Below are 26945 nucleotides of genomic sequence, written 5' to 3' on the forward strand. Positions count from 1 at the left end.
TTTCACAGAGTGCTGAACCCCTCCCCATTTAATTCTGAAAGACTCAGTCACTCTGGGATGCTCTTTTTAAACCCAATCTTACTGACCCCTTATCAATTAAACTAATATGTTTTTGTAGCATTACACAACTTTACTAGTCTTTTGTTGCCCCGTCCCAACTGCTTTTGGAATGTGTAGCAGGTCTGAAATGCAGGAATTGATGTTTATTAATAAATGAAATAAAGTTGAGCAGATAAAACATAAAATATCTTGGGTTCATACCAAAGTAAATGTAAGAAACACTGCATTTTAATTTTATTTGCATTTTCCATACTGTCCCAACTTTTTCTGATTTGGGGTTGTAGTAAAATTTATGGTATCATATTCTTCCTTTCATCAACCACTAAAGTCATGTAACAATGCATTTTATTCTCAGAAAATGTATGTAAAGCATGTAATTTTCATCATGTTCAGAATTACTGCATAAACACAGACATACAATGATTTGTTAGTTTTTACCTGTGTGGGTAAGGTAGTTACAGTCTCATGTGTTTGTATTTTTTTATTATTATCTGGCGGTGGCAACACTTGCTCTGTCTCATGTGGGAGTACTAAGGGGATAAAAACAATGTTACCAGACTGGATAATTCTAATGATTAACAGTTTTTGAGTGATTATGACTTTTGTTAGAAAATGTTTGCAGCAAAATATTATGTATAATTAAAAATATTAAACATAATTAAAATTACGGAATTATGAAAATAATCATGAAAATGTTGAGTATATGGCTTCTGAATGGATGGAAGTGTCCAATTGACTGAGAAAAACTGTAGCAAAAACATTTGACCTCAAAATTATATATATATATATATATATATATATATATATATTACCTTTGCTTTCCACTCTAATGATCCTTTTCTCTATATTTTCAATTTTCTCCGTCATCCCCATTAGTATTTCTTTTAATTCTAAGAATTGTTTCATCACTACTTTGGTATTGTGTGCCTGGGACAGACAGAAAGACAGATTGATAAAAGTTAGTGATCATAAATTGTAAAATAGTAGAAAACAATTATAAACTGTCACCATTGTAATTATTTAATGTAAAGATATATGCATGACGCAAAACACAAAGGAAAACATTTTTTAATATTGACATGAGGTTAGGTGTGTTAGCTAACCTGAGATCCTGAATCATCAAAGGCACTAGGAGAACAAGGGCCAGCAGAATCAGATACACCAGAAGAACTCTAGAGAGAGAGAGAGAGAGAGAGAGAGATTATAAACTCTCAAAATATAGCAAAGAGTGTGTGAATAAGCAATCAGTAGCAGTGGCAAAATCATTAGACTAATATATCGTTTGTTGCTGTTGCAGGTATTTCCTACCTTTTGATTTACTTTATAATCCATTAGGATGGACTTTGACATTGTTCTGGACATTTCTTTTTTTTCCCTTCCTCACTGTATTTGTTGGGAAGAATTCTTCCTGTACAACAAATAGATAACTACATTACTTTTTCTCTGCCATCCTGAAAGTGAATTGTAAAGCAGAGTTAGGTGGTAATCCATGTCAGTTCTTGCCTCATCCTCAGAGGTTGTAGCTGGCGAGGAGTGGATAGGTGGCCATTTTTGCCTCTGACCACGGCCACAAATTTCAGTATCCTTCGCAGAATTTTCCCTCTTCTCCAGAGTCTCTAAAATTTTCAGTAGGGTGGATCTACTTCCTTGAGAAACAAAACATACCATTTTAATTGATGTCACTGTTTCTTCTGAAATTAGGGAAATTAAAAAATAGTTTGTCCTGCTTTTTTTTAAGTAACTGTCTCTACTGTCCAGCAATGGCGTTCTACTAGATTTTTGAGCATTGCTGTGAGGATTTGATTGCATTCAGCAACAAGAGCGTTTGTGAGATCAGGATGTTGGATGATCACCATCCCACCTCATCCTCAACTCCCAAACACATCCCTATAGTATTTGCTAGAGCTCAATCATTCCAGAGAACACAGTTTCAAGGGGACATTTTACCTCTCTACCCCACACCAGATTTTATGCATAGTGCAAATAGGTTCATGGTTTCTCTGTTCCAGGGAGTCCTATACTATTGATAATAGGTGGGGGGGTTGGGAGGTCTGGCACGGATTAATTCTGTTTACATTATTTCTTATGGGAAAAATAGGTTTAACTAACGAACATTTCGACTTGAAAACAGCCCTTTGGAACCAATTAAATTCGTAAGTCAAGGGTCTACTGTACTTAAATTTAAGTTGTAACATTCTTAAGTTGAAACTCTTTTTCTCCTCTAGATGGCAGGAGCGGGATTCTAATATTGACAGAAAACGACCTTTATTTTGAAAACGTGTGTAAGCAGGTTGTATAGTTGTAAAAATGGCTCAAATAGTATTAAGCCGGTTGGTAAACTTGTCTGTTAGTAGGAATTGTTTGCTGCGCACTTTCTGCACTCAGTCTGCTTCTCCATTAACCATCCGCAAACAAGAGGACGGAATAAGGTCTCAAATGTCCTTTAATGTTGTTTCTTACTAGCACTTACTAACTTGAGTTATTCAGATACCCTTCAAGCACCATGATCTTCTGTAACTAGGTTTTATACTGTAATGCTCCTGTATTATTATAACATATCAGCCAGAACAGTATGTCCCAATAACTACTGAAGAACGAGTCTCTTTATTAATTCCTAGACTTTGAAGTGAAAGTTTTTTTTAAATGCACAATGCTACAACAGTTCTGACTATTATAACTTTTATATTTAAGATTTTAATGCAACATAAGGCAACCAAAAGACCAAACAAGCCAAACTGTAGGTGCCTGAGTTGTTAAAAAGTAAGTCTTTACAGTGACATGACCGTGTGTGTGGACATACAGCATTACCAAAGAGTTAAAATTGCTCACTCACATGGATATACACTGGTTTACACAATGATTAGCAAATGTTAGTTTATTTGTTTATTATGATTTTAACGTCATGTTTTACACTTTGGTTACATTCATGACAGGAACAGTAGTTACTCATTACACAAGGTTCTTTAGTTCACAAGGTTATATCAAACACAGTCCTGGACAATTTAGTATCTTCAATTCACCTCACTTGCATGTCTTTGGACTGTGGGAGGAAACCCATGCGGACACAGGGAGAACATGCAAACTCCACACAGAAAGGACCCGGACTGCCCCACCTGGGGATCAAAGCAAATGTTAGTAAAACGTACAGCCACAAAAAGAAAGGGGAAAAAAACAGAATTGAATAAGCAATTCATTGATCCAGTTTAAATTAAAATACTATACATCAGTAGTTTCCAGCTATTCAGCTCATTTGAAATTCCAAATTCATATAGCATACATCCCTTACAAATGTCTGTAAATATAGGGATGAATTTATAATGACAAAAAGTTGGTTCTCAAAGTGAAGTCCAGGTAATTTTTTTTCTTGCATATCCCCCCAATTGTCCTCCAAATTACTTGATTGCATTATGCTTCCTCTGTACTAATGTTGACCTTCACTCTAACAGAGGAGAGCCGTGACTAACACACGCCCTCTCCGTCCCGTGTGCTGTAGCCAACTACATCTTTTCACCTGCACGAGGCGAGTTCATATGCGGATCAGCTTTGTGTATGGAAAGAGACAAATTGAGATTCGAACCATGAGTTTGAGCTGAGCGCTATGTTACTTTTTAAATGATCTGACATTGACTGTAACTGAAATGAAATGAGCCAATAGAAACGTGATTTATGATGCTAGGCAGTACAACACGTTCTTTGTTGATGCTTGACTGCAAAGTCATCTACCTTTTTTAAATAGCTAGATTAGCAAAGATAGAGAAATATCAAAACTACTAATTAGTAAGATTATTATTATTAAGTGCCATCAAGTAAATTCCAAATCCTGCTGACTGTATGAATAGTGTTTCTTAATGTTTTTTTAATGGTTGCTTATGAAATCAGATTGACATCAGTAGAGAATTCACAGCATTGTACTAAATAACAGTCTTGTTGACATCCTTGCTGGTGAGGTTTGGCTTTTGCAGTTTTTAATGATCTTTTTTTGCTCGTCACCCTCAGGAATCAGTTATCCAGACAACTTTGACCTTGCAGCATCACATGCTAGCTGCAATCAGAGGAATGTCTTTTGGCACTATACCATCATTCATTCTGTTGTTTCTTCTGATTACAGAAGTGGTTTACCATTTCCTTCTTCTGTGCAGTTGATGTAATTGCCTTACATGTAACTGTCAGATAGCTGTAGTCAGATAAATTGATAAATTGTCTGTTATATATATTTACATTTTTCAGCATTTAGCAGTTGTTTTGACAGACAGTATACTGTCTAAGCAATTGAGGGTTAAGGACCTTGCTCAAGAGCCCAAAAGTGACAATCTGGCATTGGTGGGTCTTGAACCATCAACCTTTTAACTACTAGTCCAGTATCTTAACCACTAGGCTACAACTGCTCTGTTTTGTTATCTGTGTGATCATCAACCTCTGACATATATCATATAATGCTGTTATGATATATACTCATATATTACACATCATATATTGATGCTTCCCAATATAGTTGCAATATAGTTCTATCAAGACCCTGAAAGGAGATCAAACTCCAGGCAGCATAGCTCCTCCCTGATGCATGCAAGCCTTCTCGCCTCAACAAGGCATTATAACATGAGAAGGAGCTAGTAAAAATGTGGATTTGACTTGTCATAACCTTCCCGAAGGATACAATTGTTTCCTTCATTAATACATGTGAATTATTTAAACCCCAGAATGTTTAGCCCACTGTGTTTGTGATTGCAATAAGTAACTTTTCTGTTTCTGAGTAGGGCTTTAGATGTGGAGAAACAAGATTGATTATCATAATCTTTAACTTAAATATAAAAAGGATTTAAGATTAATTCACACTGAATTTGAGAATCTCTGGTTTAGTAAACATGACTCTAGAGTCTAGACGTTATCACCAATAGGTAAAATGTCTCAATGTTCCACTTTGTAACACAATGCTCTAATTGTAGGAGGATCACTTTAAATAACCCTAAAAAGCGGAATGCCTTGTCTCTGGCAATGATAACCTCTCTGCAAGAGAACATCCTGGCTGACATAGATGACAAGGATCTGAGGGTCATCATCATATCAGGCATGTCATCTTTCTGCATTAAAATTGCAAACTGTTAGGACTGCAGACCTTTGCTTTGTCAAAATCCAGGAATTTCTGTGTATGACTTGTGTATCTGTCTTCATCTGCATTTTTTTTGTAGCGGAGGGTCCTGTGTTTTCTTCAGGTCATGACCTTAAGGAGCTAACCTCAGCACAAGGCAGAGACTATCATGCCAATGTGTTCAAGGCTTGCTCAGAGGTTAGGACCATTTTTTATTATTATTAAAAGTTCAGTGTCTATTTGGAATAATTTAAAGGTGTCCACTGTCCTTTTTGCTCAGCAGTGGGACTGTATAGCACTGCTTTTTGTAACTTTGGTAATATTTCTGTGTTCCTCTGGGATATATATATATATATATATATATATATATATATACAGTGTATCACAAAAGTGAGTACAGCCCTCACATTTCTGCAGATATTTAAGTATATCTTTTCATGGGACAACACTGACAAAATGAAAATTTGACACAATGAAAAGTAGTCTGTGTGCAGCTTATATAACAGTGTACATTTATTCTTCCCTCAAAATAACTCAAAATACAGCCATTAATGTCTAAACCACCGGCAACAAAAGTGAGTACACCCCTAAGAGACTACACCCCTAAATGTCCAAATTGAGCACTGCTTGTCATTTTCCCTCCAAAATGTCATGTGATTTGTTAGTGTTACTAGGTCTCAGGTGTGCATAGGGAGCAGGTGTGTTCAATTTAGTAGTACAGCTCTCACACTCTCTCATACTGGTCACTGAAAGTTCCAACATGGCACCTCATGGCAAATAACTCTCTGAGGATCTTAAAAGACGAATTGTTGCGCTACATGAAGATGGCCAAGGCTACAAGAAGATTGCCAACACCCTGAAACTGAGCTGCAGCACAGTGGCCAAGATCATCCAGCGTTTTAAAAGAGCAGGGTCCACTCAGAACAGACCTCGCGTTGGTCGTCCAAAGAAGCTGAGTGCACGTGCTCAGCGTCACATCCAACTGCTGTCTTTGAAAGATAGGCGCAGGAGTGCTGTCAGCATTGCTGCAGAGATTGAAAAGGTGGGGGGTCAGCCTGTCAGTGCTCAGACCATACGCCGCACACTACATCAAATTGGTCTGCATGGCTGTCACCCCAGAAGGAAGCCTCTTCTGAAGTCTTTACACAAGAAAGCCCGCAAACAGTTGCTGAAGACATGTCAACAAAGGACATGGATTACTGGAACCATGTCCTATGGTCTGATGAGACCAAGATTAATTTGTTTGGTTCAGATGGTCTCAAGCATGTGTGGTGGCAATCAGGTGAGAAGTACAAAGATAAGTGTGTCATGCCTACAGTCAAGCATGGTGGTGGGAATGCCATGGTCTGGGGCTGCATGAGTGCAGCAGGTGTTGGGGAGTTACATTTCATTGAGGGACACATGAACTCCAATATGTACTGTGAAATACTGAAGCAGAGCATGATCCCCTCCCTCCGGAAACTGGGTCGCAGGGCAGTGTTCCAGCATGATAATGACCCCAAACACACCTCTAAGACGACCACTGCTTTATTGAAGAGGCTGAGGGTAAAGGTGATGGACTGGCCAAGCATGTCTCCAGACCTAAACCCAATAGAACATCTTTGGGGCATCCTCAAGCGGAAGGTGGAGGAGCGCAAAGTCTCGAATATCCGCCAGCTCCGTGATGTCGTCATGGAGGAGTGGAAAAGCATTCCAGTGGCAACCTGTGAAGCTCTGGTAAACTCCATGCCCAGGAGAGTTAAGGCAGTTCTGGGAAATAATGGTGGCCACACAAAATATTGACACTTCAGGAACTTTCACTAAGGGGTGTACTCACTTTTGTTGCCGGTGGTTTAGACATTAATGGCTGTATATTGAGTTATTTTGAGGGAAGAATAAATTTACACTGTTATATAAGCTGCACACAGACTACTTTTCATTGTGTCAAAGTGTCATTTTGTCAGTGTTGTCCCATGAAAAGATATACTTAAATATCTGCAGAAATGTGAGGGGTGTACTCACTTTTGTGATACACTGTATATATATAGCCAAAAGTACTGGGAAAGCCTTTCTTATTAGTAGGTTAAGGTGTTTCCTGTTGTAAGCATATCATTTATTTAAATTCATTTATTTGATACACCAGTTAGCAATGAGTGTGGTTACACCAACAGAACTAAAATAATAAAGAGGGACGTCTACATACCTTTTGACCCAGCAGTTGAAGTCCTCCTGGTTGCATGAATATGTTCTTGTTTTTACAAAATATTAACGATTGAGTCTTGACCTTTAGGTGTAAATGATATGCCTATTTATGGAGAGGAATGAATGCCAATATTTCCGTAGTAAAATGCCAAATACGTGCCAAAATGAAAATGTAATAAAGGTTTTGCTTTTTATTTTGGCACATACTCTGCATGTTACAATAAAAAAGCAATGACTTTAATTTGGCAATTTGGCATTTCAGTCTCCTATCCATACTTATCGTTTAGGTGGTGCAGCAGTCTATTACGGTTTGAATCTCAGCAGTGCTGTTGACCGGCTGGGCATGTACAGAAACATGATTGGCTATGCCTAAGGAGGGGATGGCTGAAATCCTGCAATGGATTGGCATTCTGTTCAAGGCAGTGTCTCCCAGTGGAACCAAGCCTGCTGCGACCCGGACCAGGATAAAGCGGTTGATAAAAATTAATGACAAAGCAGCACAGTGGCCTAGAATGCAGTGTGGTTGGTGCAAACAAAAAGAAGCTTGAGTTTAAATACTGCCTCCTGTCAATGTCTCTGTATGTCTCCTAGGCACCCCCAATGCCCCCATCCTTAACTTACAAAAGCACGATTGGATTAGAGTGTGTGAGCTTGCGATGCTATGTAATGATTGTCCGGGGGGGGGGTAATCCTGACGGTGCATGTGCTCGAGATAAAAGGTTAAATAAATAAAAATGTTTTAAGATGTTCATAAGGCTTTCAGGAACCAGATTTTGAGTATAATATATTTTTTTTTTTATATGAACAAGACCTTTGTGTTTATTTTATTTCATTACTGAATCCCTCTAAAGACCCAAATGTACAATGGTTTTAGTTTTCTCCATCAGCACTGTTGTGATCGAATTCTAACTGTTGTTAAAGGTCATGTCCCTGATTCAGGACATTCCAGTCCCTGTGATTGCCATGGTGAATGGCATTGCCACAGCAGCAGGATGCCAGTTAGTTGCTAGCTGTGATATTGCTGTGGCTACAGACAAGTCAACCTTCGCCACCCCTGGTGTAAATATTGGCCTATTCTGCTCTACTCCAGGAGTGGCCATCGGAAGAGCTGTGCCCAGAAAGGTAAATCTGTAAGTTTAGGAACTCAAAATTTGGCATGGCATGTGTTCTAAACTCTGCTGTGTTTTCTTTGGACCAGGTTGCGATGGAGATGTTATTCACAGGCAAGCCAATCACAGCGCAGGAGGCTTTATTACATGGACTGGTGAGTAAAGTGGTGAGCGAGGACCGATTAGAGGAGGAGACACTGGGCATTGCTCGCCGAGTCTGTGAATCCAGTCGTCCAGTGGTGGCTCTGGGAAAAGCAGCCTTCCAAAAACAGATGGCACAAAGCCGAGATACTGCATACGCAACCGCCACCGCTGTCATGGTGGACAACCTGGCGCTGAGTGATGGGCAGGAGGGCATCAAGGCTTTTATAGAGAAACGCAGGCCTGTGTGGACTCACAGCAATGACATGGTACATGACTAGATTAGGAAAATGCTAAAGTTTGGACACCCCAGTCAAATGAGTTAACACTTTCTCTAAGGGAACTCAACTATAGCCATTTTAATGCACAGTTACTGTTGCTAAATTGAACATATTGAGAGTTAAAGCACATTTATAGTCTTCTCTTTATTTTTTCTATTATGGTTAATTCAGTAAATAGAAATTGTGCAATGAAATCTGCAAGAAAATACCATATATAAGTCCCTGTCAGTGATTTATGAAATCCCTCACACTATTGTCTTTACAGTAACCCAATCACAACCTAATTTAACATTTATGAAGGTTTTATTGTCAAAACACCAATCCCTACATAGGGCAGTATCGTTTTGTATCTTATTGTATGTTGTATATTGTGCCATACTTTTCATACAGTTACCCTGCATCTTACTATGACTTTTCCCCCTCAGTTTATCTCCTATGTAATGATTATTGATAATTGTATTGATGCATCCACACCTACATGTATGATAAGGTATTGACATGTTTATTCATTGTTTACTCATATGTTTTCTTTTGGTCTAAAAAATAATATTACTTAAGCATTAAACAGAATAAAAAGGTCAGAGAATCTGTGCATTTAAACATTGTTAAGCATGTTAAGCTTGCTTGTATGTACGACTTTGCATAAGCAGAAAGTTTGAAAAGATAACGTGGCTGACTTCTGAGTGAAAGCATGTCATGCTCAGGGAAAATAAAAATCATTTTAATCAATTAAATTCAGTGGATGACTTTGTCAGTGAGAGAAAGAGTCATGCAGGTTATAACAATTATTAAAGCCTAAACATGAATGAATAATCATTGTACTTACTGTATTTCTGTTGTTTCAAAATCTATATATGCTTTTTCATACAACAATAAAACGCCAAATGATTATTTTGTGGGCTTTTATGTTTTCCTCCATGTTGAGGGCAAGAGTTTGTTTGGTATGCATAAGCCCAGCCTGTGATGGATAGCAGTTACAGGAAAGTCAGGTCTACCTATAATGGGCCACAATTTAATGTACATTTTATTTGCTAAATTTGAAACATTGGTGAAAAAATTGGTGATAAAATGTAATGCAAGTAAGTTATTGCTCTAAATGTTAAGCAAATAAAGACATTAGACGAGAAGGCCTGGCTCAACCTAATAGTGTTCAATGGGGTTGAGGTCAGGGCTCTGTGCAGGCCACCAAAGTCCCTCTAAAGCAAATTTGACAGTGGTAGCATAGTGGGTAGAGCTTTAGACTATCAATTGAAAGTTTGACAGTTCGAATCCCAGCCCTGCCATGCAGCCACTGTTGGGCCCTTGAGCAAGGCCTTTAACCCTCTCTACTCCAGAGGTGCCGTACAATGGCTGACCCTGTGCTCTGAGCCCAACTTCCATAGCAGGTGGGGTATGCAAAAAAAAAGAATTTCATTGTACTGTACACCTGTATATGTTTACAGTGGGGAAAATAAGTATTTGATCCCCTGCTGATTTTGTAAGTTTACCCCCTTACAAAGACTTGAACAGTCTATAATTTTTATGAAAGGTTTATTTTAACAGAGAGACAGAATATCAACAAAAAATCCAGAAAAAAAAACATTAAATAAAGGTTATAAATTAATTTGTATTTAATTAAGGGAAATAAGTATTTGATCCCCTACCAACCAGCAAGAATTCTGACCCCCACAGACCGGTTATGTGCCCATGAGGCACACAAATTAGTCCTGTCCCTGTATAAAAGACTCCTGTCACAGAATCTGTTTCTTCCATTCAAATCTCTCGACCACCATGGGCAAGACCAAAGAGCTATCAAAGGACGTCAGGGACAAGATTGTAGACCTGCACAAGGCTGGAATGGGCTACAAGACCATCAGCAAGAAGCTTGGTGAGAAAGAGACCACTGTTGGTGCGATAATTCGAAAATGGAAGAAATACAAGATCACAGTCGATCGCCCTCGCTCTGGAGCTCCATGCAAGATCTCACCTCGTGGGGTAAGAATGATTCTGAGAAAGGTGAGGTAAGCCCAGAATTACACGGGAGGAGCTTGTCAATGATCTCAAGGGAGCTGGGAACAGAGAAATGCTGGATATGACCCCAAGAACACCATCCCCACCGGGCATTTCTCTGCCTCCAAACACGGCGAGTGGAGTTGATGCCAAAGAGCTCAATTTTGGTCTCATCTGACCATATCACATTCTCCCAAGCTTTCTCTGAATCATTCAGGTGTTCATTGGCAAACTTCAGACGGGCCTGTACATGAGCCTTCTTGAGCAAAGGGACTTTGCGGGCACTGCAGGATCTCAATCCATTACGGCAAAGTCTGTTACTAATGGTTTTCTTGTTGACTGTGCTCCCAGCTCCCTTGAGATCATTGACAAGCTCCTCCCGTGTAATTCTGGGCTGACCTCACCTTTCTCAGAATCATTCTTACCCCACCAGGTGAGATCTTGCATGGAGCTCCAGAGCGAGGGTGATTGACTGTGATCTTGTATTTCTTCCATTTTCGAATTATCGCACCAGCAGTGGTCTCTTTCTCACCAAGCTTCTTGCTGATGGTCTTGTAGCCCATTCCAGCCTTGTGCAGGTCTACAATCTTGTCCCTGATGTCCTTTGATAGCTCTTTGGTCTTGCCCATGGTGGTCGAGAGATTTGAACGGAAGAAACTGATTCTGTGACAGGAGTCTTTTATACAGGGACAGGACTATTTTGTGTGCCTCATGGGCACATAACCGGTCTGTGCGGGTCAGAATTCTTGCTGGTTGGTAGGGGATCAAATACTTATTTCCCTTAATTAAATACAAATTAATTTATAACCTTTATTTAATGTTTTTTTTTCTGGATTTTTTGTTGATATTCTGTCTCTCTCTGTTAAAATAAACCTTCCATAAAAATTATAGACTGTTCAAGTATTTGTAAGGGGGTAAACTCAGCAGGGGATCAAATACTTATTTTCCCCACTGTATATGACATGTAAAGGCATTCTATTCTATTCTAAATTTGTCAAATCATGTCTTTTTGGACATCACATTTGTGCACAAGGATACAGTCATTCTGGAACAAGAAATGGTTTTCCCCAAACTGTTGCGACAAAACTGGAAGTGTAAAATTTAACTTAGGCATGTTAAGGCAACAGGTGTTGCACAAACACCTTAATTTCAATAACGAGGTGGAGTGTGCACATACTTGAGGTGAAGTTGATGTGTTGCCTAAGTGTATTGCAGAACTGACTACAGTGCCTGGCCAGGCATCTAACAAGAAAACAAAATTGGCTGTGCCTGAGGGAGGTTAAAGGGGCTTCATTGCAGCTGTGCAATTGCAACCATTTCTGTCTGGTTGAGGCACCTGCACTAGTGTTGGGTAATTTGCACGTGGCATAACGTGTCACTCCATATGTGGTACAGCTCTGTGATGTTCCACCCCTGGCAAGTGGACAGATGTGGCATACGACTGGACGCAGAAGAGCAAGTGGTATTCTCAGCTATCCTCGGCCATCGCGGGGGTGGTAAAAGCAGCAATAGAATTGCAGTAATGGAATTGGCAATGATCAGGTTTGGAGAATTAAATTAAGCTGTATAAATTAAAGCATAGAATTGAATAATCGTAATGATTATCTTAACAACCAATTAAACAACTGTGATAAGATGCTTTGTTGGTACTTTAATATGAACCTTTTTGTCAGTTCGCCAATTTTCTTGTTCGCCATCTATTTTTAGTTTGTGCACCATAGATGTTTAACAAAAATTTCTTAAGCCATTTTTTGAACTCTTTTATTTATGAACACCATCAAAATTAGAATAAGCATCCTAACCAAAGGAAGAAAACAGATTGTTAGAAAATGTATTCCACAGGTGTTAGAGATGTTAGAGGAATATGTTCAAACCAGAATACTGTAAATGACTTTGCAAATGTATGTGGTTTTTGCAGTGAAGAGTGGAATGATACACCACATGCCAGGTCTGGTCTGGTAATCTAAACAAAATAGTAGTAGACTGTAAAGTGTGAGAACTGCTAATGAAATTATGTTTCCATTATTAGGTTTTAGATTGATTGGTAAGTCTTTACTATTGAAAAGTAAGGTTTAGATGAAACCTCTTCTGATGTCTGATGCTCGGCTTCCACCTGGCCTCAGGGAACGCCGACCGATGGGAAAACCCGTACCTGGTTCATGACCTGGCAAGGCGCTAATAGGGTCGTAGCGTGGACGGGGCAAAATGCTTTGTGGAATTGCAAGTCTCTGATCGTGCACTCCTCCGATGATGCCGGGAGGGAAGAGAGGCACAGGGGGTATGGGCACTGGTGTAAGAGGGTATATCGGAGGTATTGGGTAGGGGTAAGACCTCACCCTGAATCTGCTCAGGTCTTTCTTTTGCTTGTATCTCTTTCTGTACATCTGTGGGAAGTCAAAGAAGACAGACGTTTACTGACATCATACATACACTAAGGCATTGACTTAAACTGCTAAACTTCGAGGTTCAAACTAACACTTCAACACACTCAGAAAAAGTTAGGACAGGTGCAAAATAAGAGTTTATAATATATTTAGGTCACGTGGTTTGGAACCAATCCACAATAAGCAAGTGAACTGGTAACAGGAGAGGGTATCATGATTGAAAGAGGATCCAAAGGGGATGAAAGTACGATATACACGCTTTAGTAAGGGAATATCCATCAAGCTTGTGGTCAGGTGTCTAACATACTTACATACATACTACAATAAATCCACCAACGTGGATTAAAATGGGCATTCAAATGCTAAGCCAGCTGCAGTCCTAACATTTATGTTCCATTTAATTTGAGCTAACAGTAACTAGGGTAGATAATTGTAAAGAAATAAATAATTGTCAAATTGTCACTGTTTAAAAATAACAGTTTTTACACCAGATGCACTTCCTGACATAACCCTTCTTATTTTTATCCGGGTTTGAGAGTGGCACTAAGAGTGCACTGACAAGTGCACTTCACAATTGCTAGGCTGTTCGGTCTTGCCCACCTCCCTGTCACACCTGACTGGTTGATAGCACAGCTGAAATTCGAACCCTGGAGATCAGCAGCAGTGCGTTAGCTTACTTACCACCTTACATTAGAATGTTTTTAAATTCAAATAAACAAAGTTAAAAAAGAAAAATATATGCCTAGATTTGATCTGATTGGTCAATATTCAATACTCAACGGTCACTACAGCCTTGTTAATTAACTGCTGAGGTTTGATTCATAATTGTTTTATTTTCTTTTTATAAATTTTTCCCTTTTCATCTAGTCGTATCCAAATGCAACCCCTTCCGACAATGCATGCTGCCAACGGCCATTTCTTTTTACCTGCTAAATGCAGGGAGGCACAGACCGCCATATCCCATTTAGAAAGTCATGCACACACAGACCGCATTAGACCGCTACCACCTGAACACCCTTAATAATGAACTGTTAGAATTTTGGGGTCATAGTACAGAATAAATAATGATACAGATTGACCCTGGAGCAACTGAGGGTGAAAGTTTATTTTGACATTAATATTGACAATATTCACAATTAAAACATTCTTGTACAACTATAACATTTTAATTAATACATACACGTTTACCATTTTTTGGACTTTAGAAGGAAACTACTGTATAGTGTTTCGGATTCTTACCTCTTTCCAGTCTGTAACTCTTTGCTCACTGTCAGCTCGAATACAAACTACGAAAAAAAGAAGAGTGCAGTTAGATTAACAGTGATCATTAAACACTGCCTAAACAAAAAAACTGTTTACAGCACCTTGATTTATCAGAGTCATATTAGCTATACACCAGTAATTAAACACTTCATAAAGACTTTGTCAAAACCTCAAAAAGTCAATAAAGCATTTCCAAGGGCATGCATGTTTATTTAAACAATGTCACATAAGCTGCTTTCTACCATATGCATTTATTTGTACTGTATGTTTCCACTTATTACACAAACAGAAAATAAGTCGTTGACGGTCAGTTTGGTGGCGTGCATGATTCGATGAGTGAGTATAATCAGACAGTACGTTGCTTCATCATTTCCTGCTTTCCATGGATGGTCTCCATTAACTTTTTAGGAGGTAATCTTTATCTCATAATCTGTTTCCAATTCTTAATTGTGACTCATAGAAACACGTATCTAATCAGTGGTTGCTTCTTACTGGCTGAAGTCACATAGTGTTTGTTGATGAAATGCAATCTAAGCGATTATTAACGATTGTTAATGTATCTAATTAAATACTATTACTACTATTACACCTGTAAAGCTGAATGATACATGCAGTGCTGTTATACTTTGTGCTATGTCGAACTACAGCTAATGAGAACGCAGGATATGGGGTGAGGTGAAACTCGGGGGATGAGTGCAAAAACGTGGGACAGGGGCTTAACATAGTTTCTATCAGAATACATCAGCACACACAAGCTTTACAGTATTTTGTGATCTTATCATACAAGCCAAACCATAATACCAACAATGCATTGCACTACAGAACAGACAATCCCTGGTCGTGTAGCTCAATCCACTTGCATTTATTTATTTTTCCTACTTGCTTTACCGCTGCACATCAGCGCACAAACAAATTTGATCGCTCGCTTCTTACTAACATGCATTTTTGGACACGGTATCGTTATACCTCTTGTCACTTCTTGCGTGTGACTTCATGACAAAACGTAGTTTGGGAGACCAGATAGACTTGTTTGCGGTTCCTCCCAGTGATAGATTGTGTAGTGTATAATGCACAACGATATAAAAGATCCAGCTGTGTAGTGTGAACTGTACAGTGATCTGACGACGTGGAAAGTCGTGTAGTGTGAACTTGGCATTAACCTACTGCTGCTAAATTATGATTTATTACTTAACAAATACAAAGTTTTGCACAGTATTTTAGCCTGGACTGTAAATAAGTAATTAATGCAAATAATAAAACTGGAACTAGTAGTGTATTTATTTAGTATGGGTCGAATATGATGTATTTCTGAAGTTGATTAAGCCAGCACGTCACAGTGCGAATGTTCATACCTCTGAAGTCACGATGCAAGAGATGTCTCCAGAGAGATGGATCATGAGCAGCAGTATTCAGGTGTCTGCAGACTGTGGACAAAGCAAGAAGCGAATGTACATCCAGCAGCCGGAGGATCCTCAGCAACAGCTCTGGGGGTAGAGCAGCTAGACCAAACAGCGCAGGAAGCCCTAGAGCTGTGAGAGAAGACGACACACACTTAGGGCTTTTTATATGTGGACATACTACTATGGTAATAACAGAGATAAAAACTTTTACCATTAATGTTAGTATCAGAAAAGTATGTACCTTCTCTAGCTGCTGCAATCAGTGGGTATGCCAACTGGTCCTTGAACACACGAGACAGTTTCTGCAAGTCTTTGTATGTCTCTCCTGCCTTTCCACCTACACAATTAGAAGCAAAATAGCCTCTATGACATCTACAGACATTTTGCAGGCATCAAAATAGAAATGTGTGTATAAACACTAATTCCAGAAAAGCTGGGACATTTTGTAAAATGCCATAAAAAGAAGAATCTGGGATTTGTTAATTCTCTTGAATCTTTTTAACAGACAAAACTGTAAAGAAAAGATCACCAGTGGTTTTACTAATTAACTTAATTTCGTAAACACTTTTAAAATTTGATGCCTTTTAACACGTTTGGCAACTGAGGACACTAATTGTTGCAGTTTTACCCATGAGGCTCTATTTCTGTTTTTTCATGCAATTCTAATCTGAGGATTCGAAGGTCACATAAATTTAACAGTGGTTTCTGGCCTTGCTCCACAGAGACCGAGATTTCTCCAGATTCCTTGAATCTTTTCTCAATATTATGTACAGTACAGTAGATGGTGAAAGACCTACATTATTTGCAATCTTGTGTTGAAAAATGTTCTAACTGTTTTAAATGTTTAACTGACATTGACAATTCTCTGATGAAGTTTGGCACAAACTGGTGAGCCACAAACCATCATTGCTTGTATAGACTAAGCCTTTGGTGGATCCTCCTTGTATACCAAATCATGATTTCCTAACCTGTTATCAATTCACCTTCTAATTGTGGGATGTTTCAAAACCCTGTAACCTCAATATTCTATTAACTTTTTACTACTATTTTGCCCAACTTCTAATACAAAATGTGTCTATATATACACAACATAAATTACCAACTGATCTCATGGTGTCAAGTCACATCTCAACAACAATCAATCAGTGTTGCTATACAAACACAATGTATTAAATGTATGTAATTTCTACAATACTATAAGGGTACAGGTATCAGGATTAGTAATGAAATGTTTCATTTTACACAAACAGTTTGAATTTCATTCATGGTCCTAGTACATCTCCTAATGAAATTCCCAGATCACATCCATCTAAGAAAATGGCATTGTAAGGCACCGCTGAGTTTTTTGCCAGCTTGCTACCGGACACCACTTGCAAAGCATAGCTGTTGTTAAATGGACCTCATAAGGTAATACAATAACTGATGGGACGCCCCAGCCATTTCGATTTTATTTTTCATTCATTATGCACAGTAAGAGGGTAAACAGAACAAAGGCAGTAAACAAAATAGATTTGGTCGAACTGTTTCCCTGACAGTGTGGGCTACAGTCAGTGATTGTATACCAATATACCTACAAAGCTGATTTAAACTTAGAGTCAGGCAGCTGTTCTACATGGCATCTACAGCAAGATAATGAAAAATGAACTAATATTAAAATGCACATTTCTTGCCTAAGGTTATTTTACAGTGTACAAAAAGCTTCAGAATGTGTACCTGGCCACTCCTTGGTCACATATACATCCGGTTTCAGCACCAGCTTCTGTGCGCTCTGTACCGCACTACTTATCTTCAAAGTGGCTGTGGGAAAAACAGTCAGTATGTTAGTTTCAGCTACAAAAGGTGGTGCCTCAAAGGCAACAGGCGTTCGTTAAATTTGGGTTGACTTGTGTACCATTAATGACGAGTGTTTGGCCCATTGGCACAGCAACCATCTGTGCCAGACTGTCTTCACAAAGTGGGTGAGCATACTCTAGCCTGTAGATGCCCCCTTGTGCACGCCAGCTAGTTGGCATCTCTCCAGCTCTGACATCACAACCCTGAAAACACCACATAAAGAGGCATACATGAAAAAACTAATGGCTGATTACAAACTTTTGCAAGTCATGTGTGGTATTTAAAGTGGCGCAGAACACTTAGTGACCAACTTTAAAGTTTGCTCCTAATATTTGCGGCAATTGCAAAAGACAAACTTTTTAAATTCTATTTTCTTTGGAGACGTTTAATGCACTTTTTCTTTTTTTTTTACCCCTTTTTCTCCCACTTTAGCGCATCCAATTTCTACCCGTCAATCATCCTCTCATTAATGCTGGTCCCTGCTCCTGACTGGGGAGGACGAGGCTGCTCCACGCCCCCTCCGAAACGTACACAGCAATCAAACAACTTATCACCCACACTTGACAAGCGCAGTGCGGTACAGCGCTGTGCACAGAGGGCCACACCCCCTACCGCACTCCTTCCCCATCTACGTGCAGGCGCCACCAACCATCCAGCAGAGGTCGTAATCGCACTAGTCTGAGAGAGAGTCCCCATCCGGCTTTTAGTCCCGCCCCTTATCTGAACAACAGGCCAATCGTTGTTCATGTAGCCACTCAGCCTCAGCCGGCAAGGCAGATCCGAGATTCGATACTTTGTATTCGAGATCTCAGCTCTGGTGAACAGTGTGCGCTTTACCGCTGCGCCACCTGAGCGGCATGTAATGCACATTTTTGTATCCCTTCTCACAGTTTTTGTTTGAACTCCACCTTCAGGAGGCATAAACTTACACCCAGTTCGGTACCTCACCAATAAGACTTTTTTTTTACTCACCTGGTTTTCAATTAACCCAAGCACTGCCACATCACCCTGCTGCTGCACTCTGTACTGGCTCGAGCCAGCTGTGATCTTAGAGTCTCCTCTCTGTACTAGCACCAAGGTGATGGAATGAACTTCCCTTCCTTCGAATAGCTACTCTTACAGTCTTCAAAAGAAAGAAGACTAGCTATGTAACTTTGTTCTAGCAGGGTTTGGCAGATTTGTGTTAACCAAGGCACTTCTGTAAGTCACTCTGAAAAAGAGCGTATGGTAAATTATGTAAATGTTAGCCTAGTATGTCCAGATGTTGGGGTGGCCTAGCCAAAGATACAGCCTGGACAAGGTACTGGTAAATAAATGGCCAGCACTCACCTATGTACTCACTCAATCAAAGCTATTTACACACAAACAGAACTGGCCTGTTTTTGGTAAGTACAAAAAACCCCAGAAACTACCCCAAAATGTGGACACAAAAAGAACATGCTAAACTTAGATAGTGGCTGTGGATGAGATCTTAACCCAGGTGGCACCCCACTGGGGCACTGTGGCAGCTTGGTTAAAACATAGATAGATTCTTTATTGATCCTTTGCAGGAAATTTCTTTGTTACAGCAGCTCAGACAACAGTCAACAACAACTTCTTGTATACATACAACATTAACTTACAGTGCAAAAACAAGCAATAAGATAAAAATGTACAGTATGGTACTATATACATGTAAACTTTTTATGGAGCATGCATAGCATACAGAAGTAAGTATTTCTTATAAATGATTTATTTGAATTATTGTGAACTGTTAAACAGTCTGATAGCAGTTATAAGAAAGGATTTTCTGTAGCGTTCAGTCCTGCATTTAGGAGGAATCAGTCTGTGACTGAAGGTGCTCTGTCGAAACACCTCCAGGGAGTGAAGTGGGTGTGAATTGTTTTTGATAATTGAGTTAAGCTTTGTGAGCATTCTTAACTCTGCTACCTGCTGAACTGAGTCCTGTTCAGACCCCACTATGGAGCTGGCCTTTTTGATCTGTTTGTTTATTCGGTTTGTGTCCATTGTTCTAGCACTCTCACCCCAGCAAACCACTCCAAAGAAAAGAGCACTGGCCACCACAGACTGATAAAAGGTGCACAAAAGGGGCCTGCTGATGTTAAAAGATTTCAGCCTACTTAAGAAGAAAACATGTGTTTTTCTTGTGATTTCTGACCTGTGGCACATATCCGGTCTCCAGCAGTAACACGTGTGCTGCCAGCAGCAGGCAGTCGAAGTTGCTCTGGGACTGTGCATTCTGATACAGTGTCTCCAGAGAGTGAGGAACCGTCCCCTCCTCGGCCTCACAGCAGAGCATGGGCTCGGGGATGAAGACCCCTACTGCCTCCTCATCCTCACTTCTCTCCATCTTCTCTTCTGCCTCAGGATCACATGCAATCTGTTGTTCGCTGTGGCTGCTGCTGGTGCCTGCCTGAAAAAGAGAGTGCCAATCAGCAGTTAAACTCAAAGCTAAGCAGATTTATTCTGTTACATAGAGTGGTGTGAAAAAGTAATTGCCGCTATCATTGTATATTTGTCATATGAAATGGTTTAGAGCATTTACAAAGGGAACTAAAAAGTGTAAAAGCACATTTTGTAATACATCCATAGAACACTCGTGGAAAGGTAATTAGTCACCCTCTTTTCTACTCAATCACTGCTCAAGCCAAATTAGCTCATTAAACACGGCTGGGCTTCATTCTGATGAGCCATGTCGACCATAAATGTCACAGAGCATCATTAAAGTCAAGCAGTGAACCCCAATCAGTTTTAGAATGTAAAGTATTTTACTCTGAAAATGGTTACAAAGCCTGTCAAAGGCTTAAAAAGAGGGTTTGCAGCGGTGTAACGTGCTAGCACACCACTGCATGGAATCTGAACTCGTGAGTTCGAATTTCTGCGGAGCCACTGCTGTGATATGTGATTCAGGACTGGTCCGACACCTGTAGGAGTGAGGAAGGAGGTGGGGTGGGGGGGTATAAATTACATTAAGCATAGCATGGCTGTTCGTATGCAATACAGCTCTGTGTGGGAACCCAGGACTGCCAGGTGATAAGAAGTGTCTAGTGACTGAGCACGTGTCGGAAGGGGCATGTGATGGTCTACAGCAGTGGAGCTACAATCTGGAATTAAAAATGACTGGGTTGGGAGAAAATGGGAAGTAAGGTCTAAAAGTATGGTGTAATTGGATTATGCAGCAGGACAGTGACCTAAAATAATCAATAGAAAAGTTTATTAAAATAAACATGGCTTAGTCATGAATTGAACTCAAAAGTGAACAACAAAACGAAAAACTAGTAGTGTGTCCAAAGAAGTTCATTTGTATATCACACAGTATACACATTGAAAATGCTTTACATAGAAGAAATTTTATAAAATAACTGGACCTCAATTCTTTTAATAATTACTATCTATTAAATCCATTCTTTAATTCTCTGAAATTAGTGTGGCACAATATAGTCAAACCAAATAAGGCAAGTACTCATTTACCTTAAAGTATTAATGTTGTATACACGTGTGTATCTGTACATAAGTAAACATAGGTATGTATGTATGTATATTCACAAATTTACACCAAACATATAGGAACAAGTTGCAGTATAAAAACTGATACAAATAAAAAGTAAACTGCAAGCGAAACACACACACACACACACACACACACACACACACACCTAAGGTGAATTCCTTGTGAGAACAAAAGCCAAGCTATCACTGTAATTTCACTTTCATTTCAGCAGCATTCAACCTGTGACTCTATTGTAAAGTGAGGAACGACATTACATTTTCAACGAGTGTTTCATTTATTTATCCACTACAGATCTCACCCTTTCGGAAAAGCATACTGCAGTTGTGACTGAACAGGAAAACTTTTGTGGTTACAGTTGCAATATGAAACATTCAACCCACCAAAGAGCTAGATTATATAAAGTAACAGGGTGTTTTGATAATACTGCCATGTCACAGTTATTCAACCCCTACATAAAATTGCTGATCTTAAAACCTTCTGATATTCTGCATGACACAAAGCTGGGTTACAGCATAAATAAACCATTGGGTTTATTCAACTCAATAACAATCCTTAATTGGTTCAGTTGTAACATGTTACATAAACACCACCCAGTGATTTAAATATTCAAGGTGTGTTGCGGCCGTGATGAAAACTAGGGAGTTGTTACAAAGGCTGAGAGAGGAGATTACTTCACTGCACCAAAAGGAAAAACGAGTTTAACATTTGCAAGACCTTCAGCATTTCTAGAGACACTACTGGGAGTACTGTATGGAACTTCCAAACCTATAGCGCAGCAGCAAACCAGACTGGGCATGAGTGAAAGTCCAAAATTTTGTCAAGAGGTCTTAGCAAGGTCATGAGGACAACACAAAAAAAAACAGTGTTCATGCAAAAGACTAGTTTTTTGTTTAATCGTTTAGGAACTGATGACACTTATTATTGCAACTTTGCAAGTGGAACTTTTGCCTATTCTAGCTTGATACAAGACATCAGCTGCTTAACAGTCAGTTACAGAGACAGTGGTAGCTCAGAGGTTAAGGTACTGGACTAGTAATCATGGGGTTGCTGGTTCAAGCCCCACCATTGCCAGGTTGCCACCGTTGGGCCCCTGAGCAAGGCCCTTAACCCTCAATTGCTTGAAATGTGTTCACTGATAATTGTAAGTCGCTTTGGATAAAAGCGTCTGCTAAGTGCCGCAAATGTAAATGTATAATCTGTTGTCTGATCTGCCTCTTCGTGGTGTGCCATGCATTTTTAATAGACGACATCTGAACTATTGGCAGGCCAGTCAAGCACAAGCACTCTACACAGCCAAGCTGTCAGGATGTTCCATTTAGTCTTGAGTACAGAAAACTCAACATCCACTTCCATCACCAGAAAACAAGCTTAAACCTAAACTCATCTGTAGACTGTCCAGCCCCTCTGAGCTTAAAGTGTTTTGCAAAAATTGATGTATTGCTTTCTCACTGTCTAACAACTTCAGGTAGCATTTACTGATGCAGTGGCGGACTATGTTAAGTGACAATAGTTTTCTGAAATACCCCCAAACCTATGTGGGTATATTTGTTACAGTGCTTAACGGACATTCAACAGTGGTTTCCGACCTTGCCCTAAACAGACTTGAGATTTGTCCAGATTCTCTAATTTTTCTTACAATATTATGTATAGAAGATAAAAATACAGCATTATTTGCAAACTTAAAATCCTTTTTTTAACTGATTGACAACTCTTTCATGACATTGATCTTATAGGGATGAGGCACAACTTATCATTACTTGCAAAGACTGAGCCTTTTGTGGATCCTCCTTTTAAACCCAATCATGATATCCTCACTAGTTACCAATACACCTGTTTATTGTAAAATTGTAAAAACTCTTATTATGCCCCTGTCCCAACTTGTTCAATGTGTTGCCGGCATCAAATTTATTTATATTTACAAAATACAATCTAGTTGGCCACCCACAACATTTAAATAAACATTGGTCAGTTAAATAAACATTCAGGAAAATTAACAAATGGCAGATTGCTGTTTTATTGCATTTAACGAAATGTCCCAATTTCTGGAAAGGATTTTTGCAGAACATTAATATCACAATTAATGAATAATTTTAGCAGATTGTTTGAAATAGTTTGCAAATAATTTGCTGCACTTCCCTACATGTCTAAAACAGCTATAGGAAAGCCAGTTCCTCATTCATGCTTATTTCTCTGAACGTATCATTTACCTCTTCACTCCACATGGCTGTTTCAGTAGAAATCTTCTGTGTGTTCTGGTGGTGAGAATTCCCGTTCGTTTGAAGAGATGTAAGTAATAATAAAGAAGACTGAGGAAGAATCACACTGATTATGTCCCCGGAGACAACACCACACAGGGACAACGTCTGGCCAGTGTCCACTAGAGGATCCTTTCCATTCAGGGACAGACTGAACTCTGTGTCTGCACTGGAAAAGGAAAAAGAAACACACACACACACACACACATTACAGTCATGTTAAAGCTGAAATAAGCTTTCATTTTCACTTCACCCAACAAGTCACTTTGGTTGTTTTAGAATGAAAACCAGACTCTTCTCAGAAAGAGCTGCATTTTTAATAATGTGTTCTAATAATCATTCAAGTTTCTTTAGTAGTATGAACTAACCTGATGCCAGCTGAAGGGAGAACATCCTCTTTAACTCGGGTGCTAAGCTGGGTGAGTGTCGGCTCGGCTCCCTCCAGCTCCACATGGCTGGTCTGCTTGTTTACTCTCACCCGCAACTTCATTTTACTACACAGGAAAAGCAGTAAAACAGAATGCCGTTACAATACAGTTATATAAATGTAGAGTGGCCAGGTTGTTTTGATGATTTCTAGTTCAATACATTTTGAAAATACACTGAAATATTACAGTAGAATTTATCATAGAACGAGAAAATAAACTTTCATTTCTAATCTGACTAGCCCATTTCAATCAAGTTATGTAACTGTCGATGACATGATGGTGGTATGCTTAATATACTATGTTGAATGGGTGATCAGTTTCATTTCAGTCAAAATCACACATTCACAGAGTACATTGTGTTAGATTTGATTCTATTGTGATCTCGCATTTTAAAGGTACCGTAGTTGGGACATCCTTATACAGATTTTATTCAGTTATTGTCAGTTAGTTCCACTCAGACATTTCTGTGTGCTGGACAAACGTTTACACACATGTCAGGGCAGCCTTTTAATGATACCTGCAACTGTTCTTTATCAAACCAAATAAACAGAACACTCACTTTGGTGTTAAAACCATTATAAATATACATTTATCTGTTTTAGTGTGGTTTGTAGATATATATCAAATATATGCTGGGTCAAAAATATACATAGAGCAGCCCATATAGAATTATATACACCGATCAGCCATAACATTATTTGTTTTTACACACATTGTCCATTTTATCAGCTCCACTTACCGTATAGAGGCAGACTTTGTAGTTCTACAATTACTGACTGTAGTCCATCTGTTTCTCTGCATGCTTTGTTAGCCCCCTTTAATGCTGTTCTTCAATGGTCAGGACCCCCACAGGACCACTACAGAGCAGGTATTATTTGGGTGGTGGATCATTCTCAGCACTGCAGTGACATTGACATGGTGGTGGTGTGTTAATGTGTGTTGTGTTGGTATGAGTGGATCAGACACAGCAATGCTGATGGAGTTTTTAAATACCGTGTCCACTCACTGTCCACTCTATAAGACACTCCTACCTAGTTGGTCCACCTAAGTAACACCTCACTGTCACTGTTGGGCTGAGAATAGTCCACCAACCAAATATATCCAGCCAACAGAACCCTGTGGGCAGCGTCCTGTGACCACTGATGAAGGTCTAGAAGATGACCAACTCAAACAGCAGCAATAGATGAGCGATCGTCTCTGACTTTACATCTACAAGGTGAACCAACTAAGTAGGAGTGTCTAATAGAGTGGACAGTGAGTGGACACGGTATTTAAAAACTCCAGTAGCGCTGCTGTGTCTTATCCACTCATACCAGCACAACACACACTAACACACCACCACCATGTCAGTGTCACTGCAGTGCTGGGAATCATCCACCACCCAAATAATACCTGCTCTGTGGTGGTCCTGTGGGGGTCCTGACCATTGTAGAACAGGGTGAAAGCAGGCTAAAAAGGTATGTAGAGAAATAGATGGATTGCAGTCAGTAATTGTAGAACTTCAAAGTGCTTCTACTGTATGGTAAGTGGATCTGATAAAATGGACAGTGAGTGTAGAAACAAGGAGATGGTTATAATGTTATGGCTGATCAGTGTGTATATGTAGTGTACATGTTTCTTGCAAGTGTATGAACAGTAGATACTGTGGATGTTTCTGGAAGATTGAGAGGCATATATATAAGTTTTGAAATGCAAGAAGATATTAATACCACTGACATTAGGACAGGTCATTTTTCATATAGCCAAACGTTTTATAAAGCCAACCAAGACATTTAAGCAGGTCTACAAAACAAATACATTAATACAAATGACAAGTTCGATTAGTTTTTCATAAATACGGTAAAGTGAAGTAAAACTCAGTGATAACGTTTATAGTGTGGAACACTATAACGACTATCTGATATAGGTAACACCGTAAACTCGTTTATGGTTGCATGATAAGCTAACTTGGAGAATGACAGTTTGTTAGCTAGCTAACGTCAGCTGGTTTTGTTTTGCAGTTATCTTACGGAGGCATAAGGTTGAAAATGTCAGATATACATTACATAACATACATAACATGAACATATTGCAATAAAATAAATCCCTCTATACCATTTATATAACGTCATTTTACATAAGAAGATGTAGAAACGTTACCTAAAGTGTGTTGATATTGACGCCTCTGTGTTGACAAGACGGAGACAAATTAAGAGTCGCTGCGTTTTTTGTAAAATAAGGGTATAACTTTAGTCCAACAAATTAAAACTTTACACAGCTTTAAAACACCTCATGCAAAAATGTCTGAAAAACTGTTTGTTCAAACTGCCCCGCTTTGTCATAACTACGCACTTAAAATGTGTTATGCTACATTCACGATTCCCTGTCTCATTTCTGCCACATTGTGGACACGTTTGGCATTTTGCGCCGAGGAACTTTTTGAGTTCAACCACGACTACCATGGTAATTTCATTTATACACTGATCAGCCATAACATTGTCTCTACACTCACTGTCCATTTTATCAGCTCCACTTACCATATAGAAGCACTCTGTAGTTCTACAATTACTGACTGTAGTCCATCTGTTTCTCTACATACCTTTTTAGCCTGCTTTCACCCTGTTCTTCAATGGTCAGGACCCCCATAGGACCACCACAGAGCCGGTATTATTTAGGTGGTGGATCATTCTCAGCACTGCAGTTACAATGACATGGTGGTGGTGTGTTAGTGTTTGTTGTGCTGGTATGAGTGGATCAGACACAGCAGCGCTGATGGAGTTTTTAAATACCGTGTCCACTCACTGTCCACTCTATTAGACACTCCTACCTAGTTGGTCCACCTTGTAGATGTATTGTCAGAGACGATCGCTCATCTATTGCTGCTGTTTGAGTTGGACTTCTACACCTTCATCAGTGGTCACAGGAAGATGCCCACAGGGCGCTGTTGGCCGGATGTTTTGGTTGGTGGACTATTCTCAGTCCAGAAGTGACAGTGAGGTGTTTAAAAACTCCAGCAGCGCTGCTGTGTCTGATCCACTCATACCA

The 26945-nt window shown here is 39.4% G+C and overlaps 2 protein-coding genes and 1 long non-coding RNA gene across 4 annotated transcripts; 1 reads left to right on the top strand and 2 right to left on the bottom strand.

Moving 5' to 3' along the window:
- Nucleotides 1-955: 955 nt before the first annotated feature.
- On the bottom strand, nucleotides 956-1436 carry LOC134322154 (uncharacterized). Of its 2 annotated transcripts, XR_010013956.1 has the most exons (3): nucleotides 1369-1436; nucleotides 1164-1232; nucleotides 956-987 (listed from the first exon to the last, which is right to left on the bottom strand). It is a non-coding gene; the product is annotated as an uncharacterized LOC134322154 (long non-coding RNA). The 2 variants fall into 2 exon arrangements; XR_010013954.1 differs by lacking the exon at nucleotides 956-987 and having other exon boundaries at nucleotides 1113-1232.
- Nucleotides 1437-2367: 931 nt separating this feature from the next.
- On the top strand, nucleotides 2368-9592 carry echdc3 (enoyl CoA hydratase domain containing 3). Its single transcript, XM_063004811.1, has 5 exons — nucleotides 2368-2489; nucleotides 5004-5125; nucleotides 5247-5344; nucleotides 8249-8449; nucleotides 8526-9592. Exons 1-5 carry the CDS (start codon nucleotides 2368-2370, stop codon nucleotides 8856-8858), a joined length of 876 nt encoding a protein of 291 aa, XP_062860881.1. The 3' UTR covers nucleotides 8859-9592.
- A 3000-nt stretch (nucleotides 9593-12592) lies between these two features.
- Nucleotides 12593-26144, bottom strand: fbxo7 (F-box protein 7). Its single transcript, XM_063004039.1, has 10 exons — nucleotides 26061-26144; nucleotides 23862-23987; nucleotides 23446-23662; nucleotides 19886-20140; nucleotides 17786-17930; nucleotides 17608-17691; nucleotides 16136-16231; nucleotides 15847-16023; nucleotides 14471-14517; nucleotides 12593-13231 (listed from the first exon to the last, which is right to left on the bottom strand). The coding sequence occupies exons 2-10, from the start codon at nucleotides 23981-23983 to the stop codon at nucleotides 12920-12922; spliced, it is 1455 nt and encodes a 484-aa protein (XP_062860109.1). The 5' UTR covers nucleotides 23984-23987; nucleotides 26061-26144; the 3' UTR covers nucleotides 12593-12919.
- Between the last annotated feature and the right edge of the window lie 801 nt (nucleotides 26145-26945).

This window comes from Trichomycterus rosablanca, chromosome 1, assembly GCF_030014385.1.
Source record: "Trichomycterus rosablanca isolate fTriRos1 chromosome 1, fTriRos1.hap1, whole genome shotgun sequence".
Classification (NCBI taxonomy): domain Eukaryota; kingdom Metazoa; phylum Chordata; class Actinopteri; order Siluriformes; family Trichomycteridae; genus Trichomycterus; species Trichomycterus rosablanca.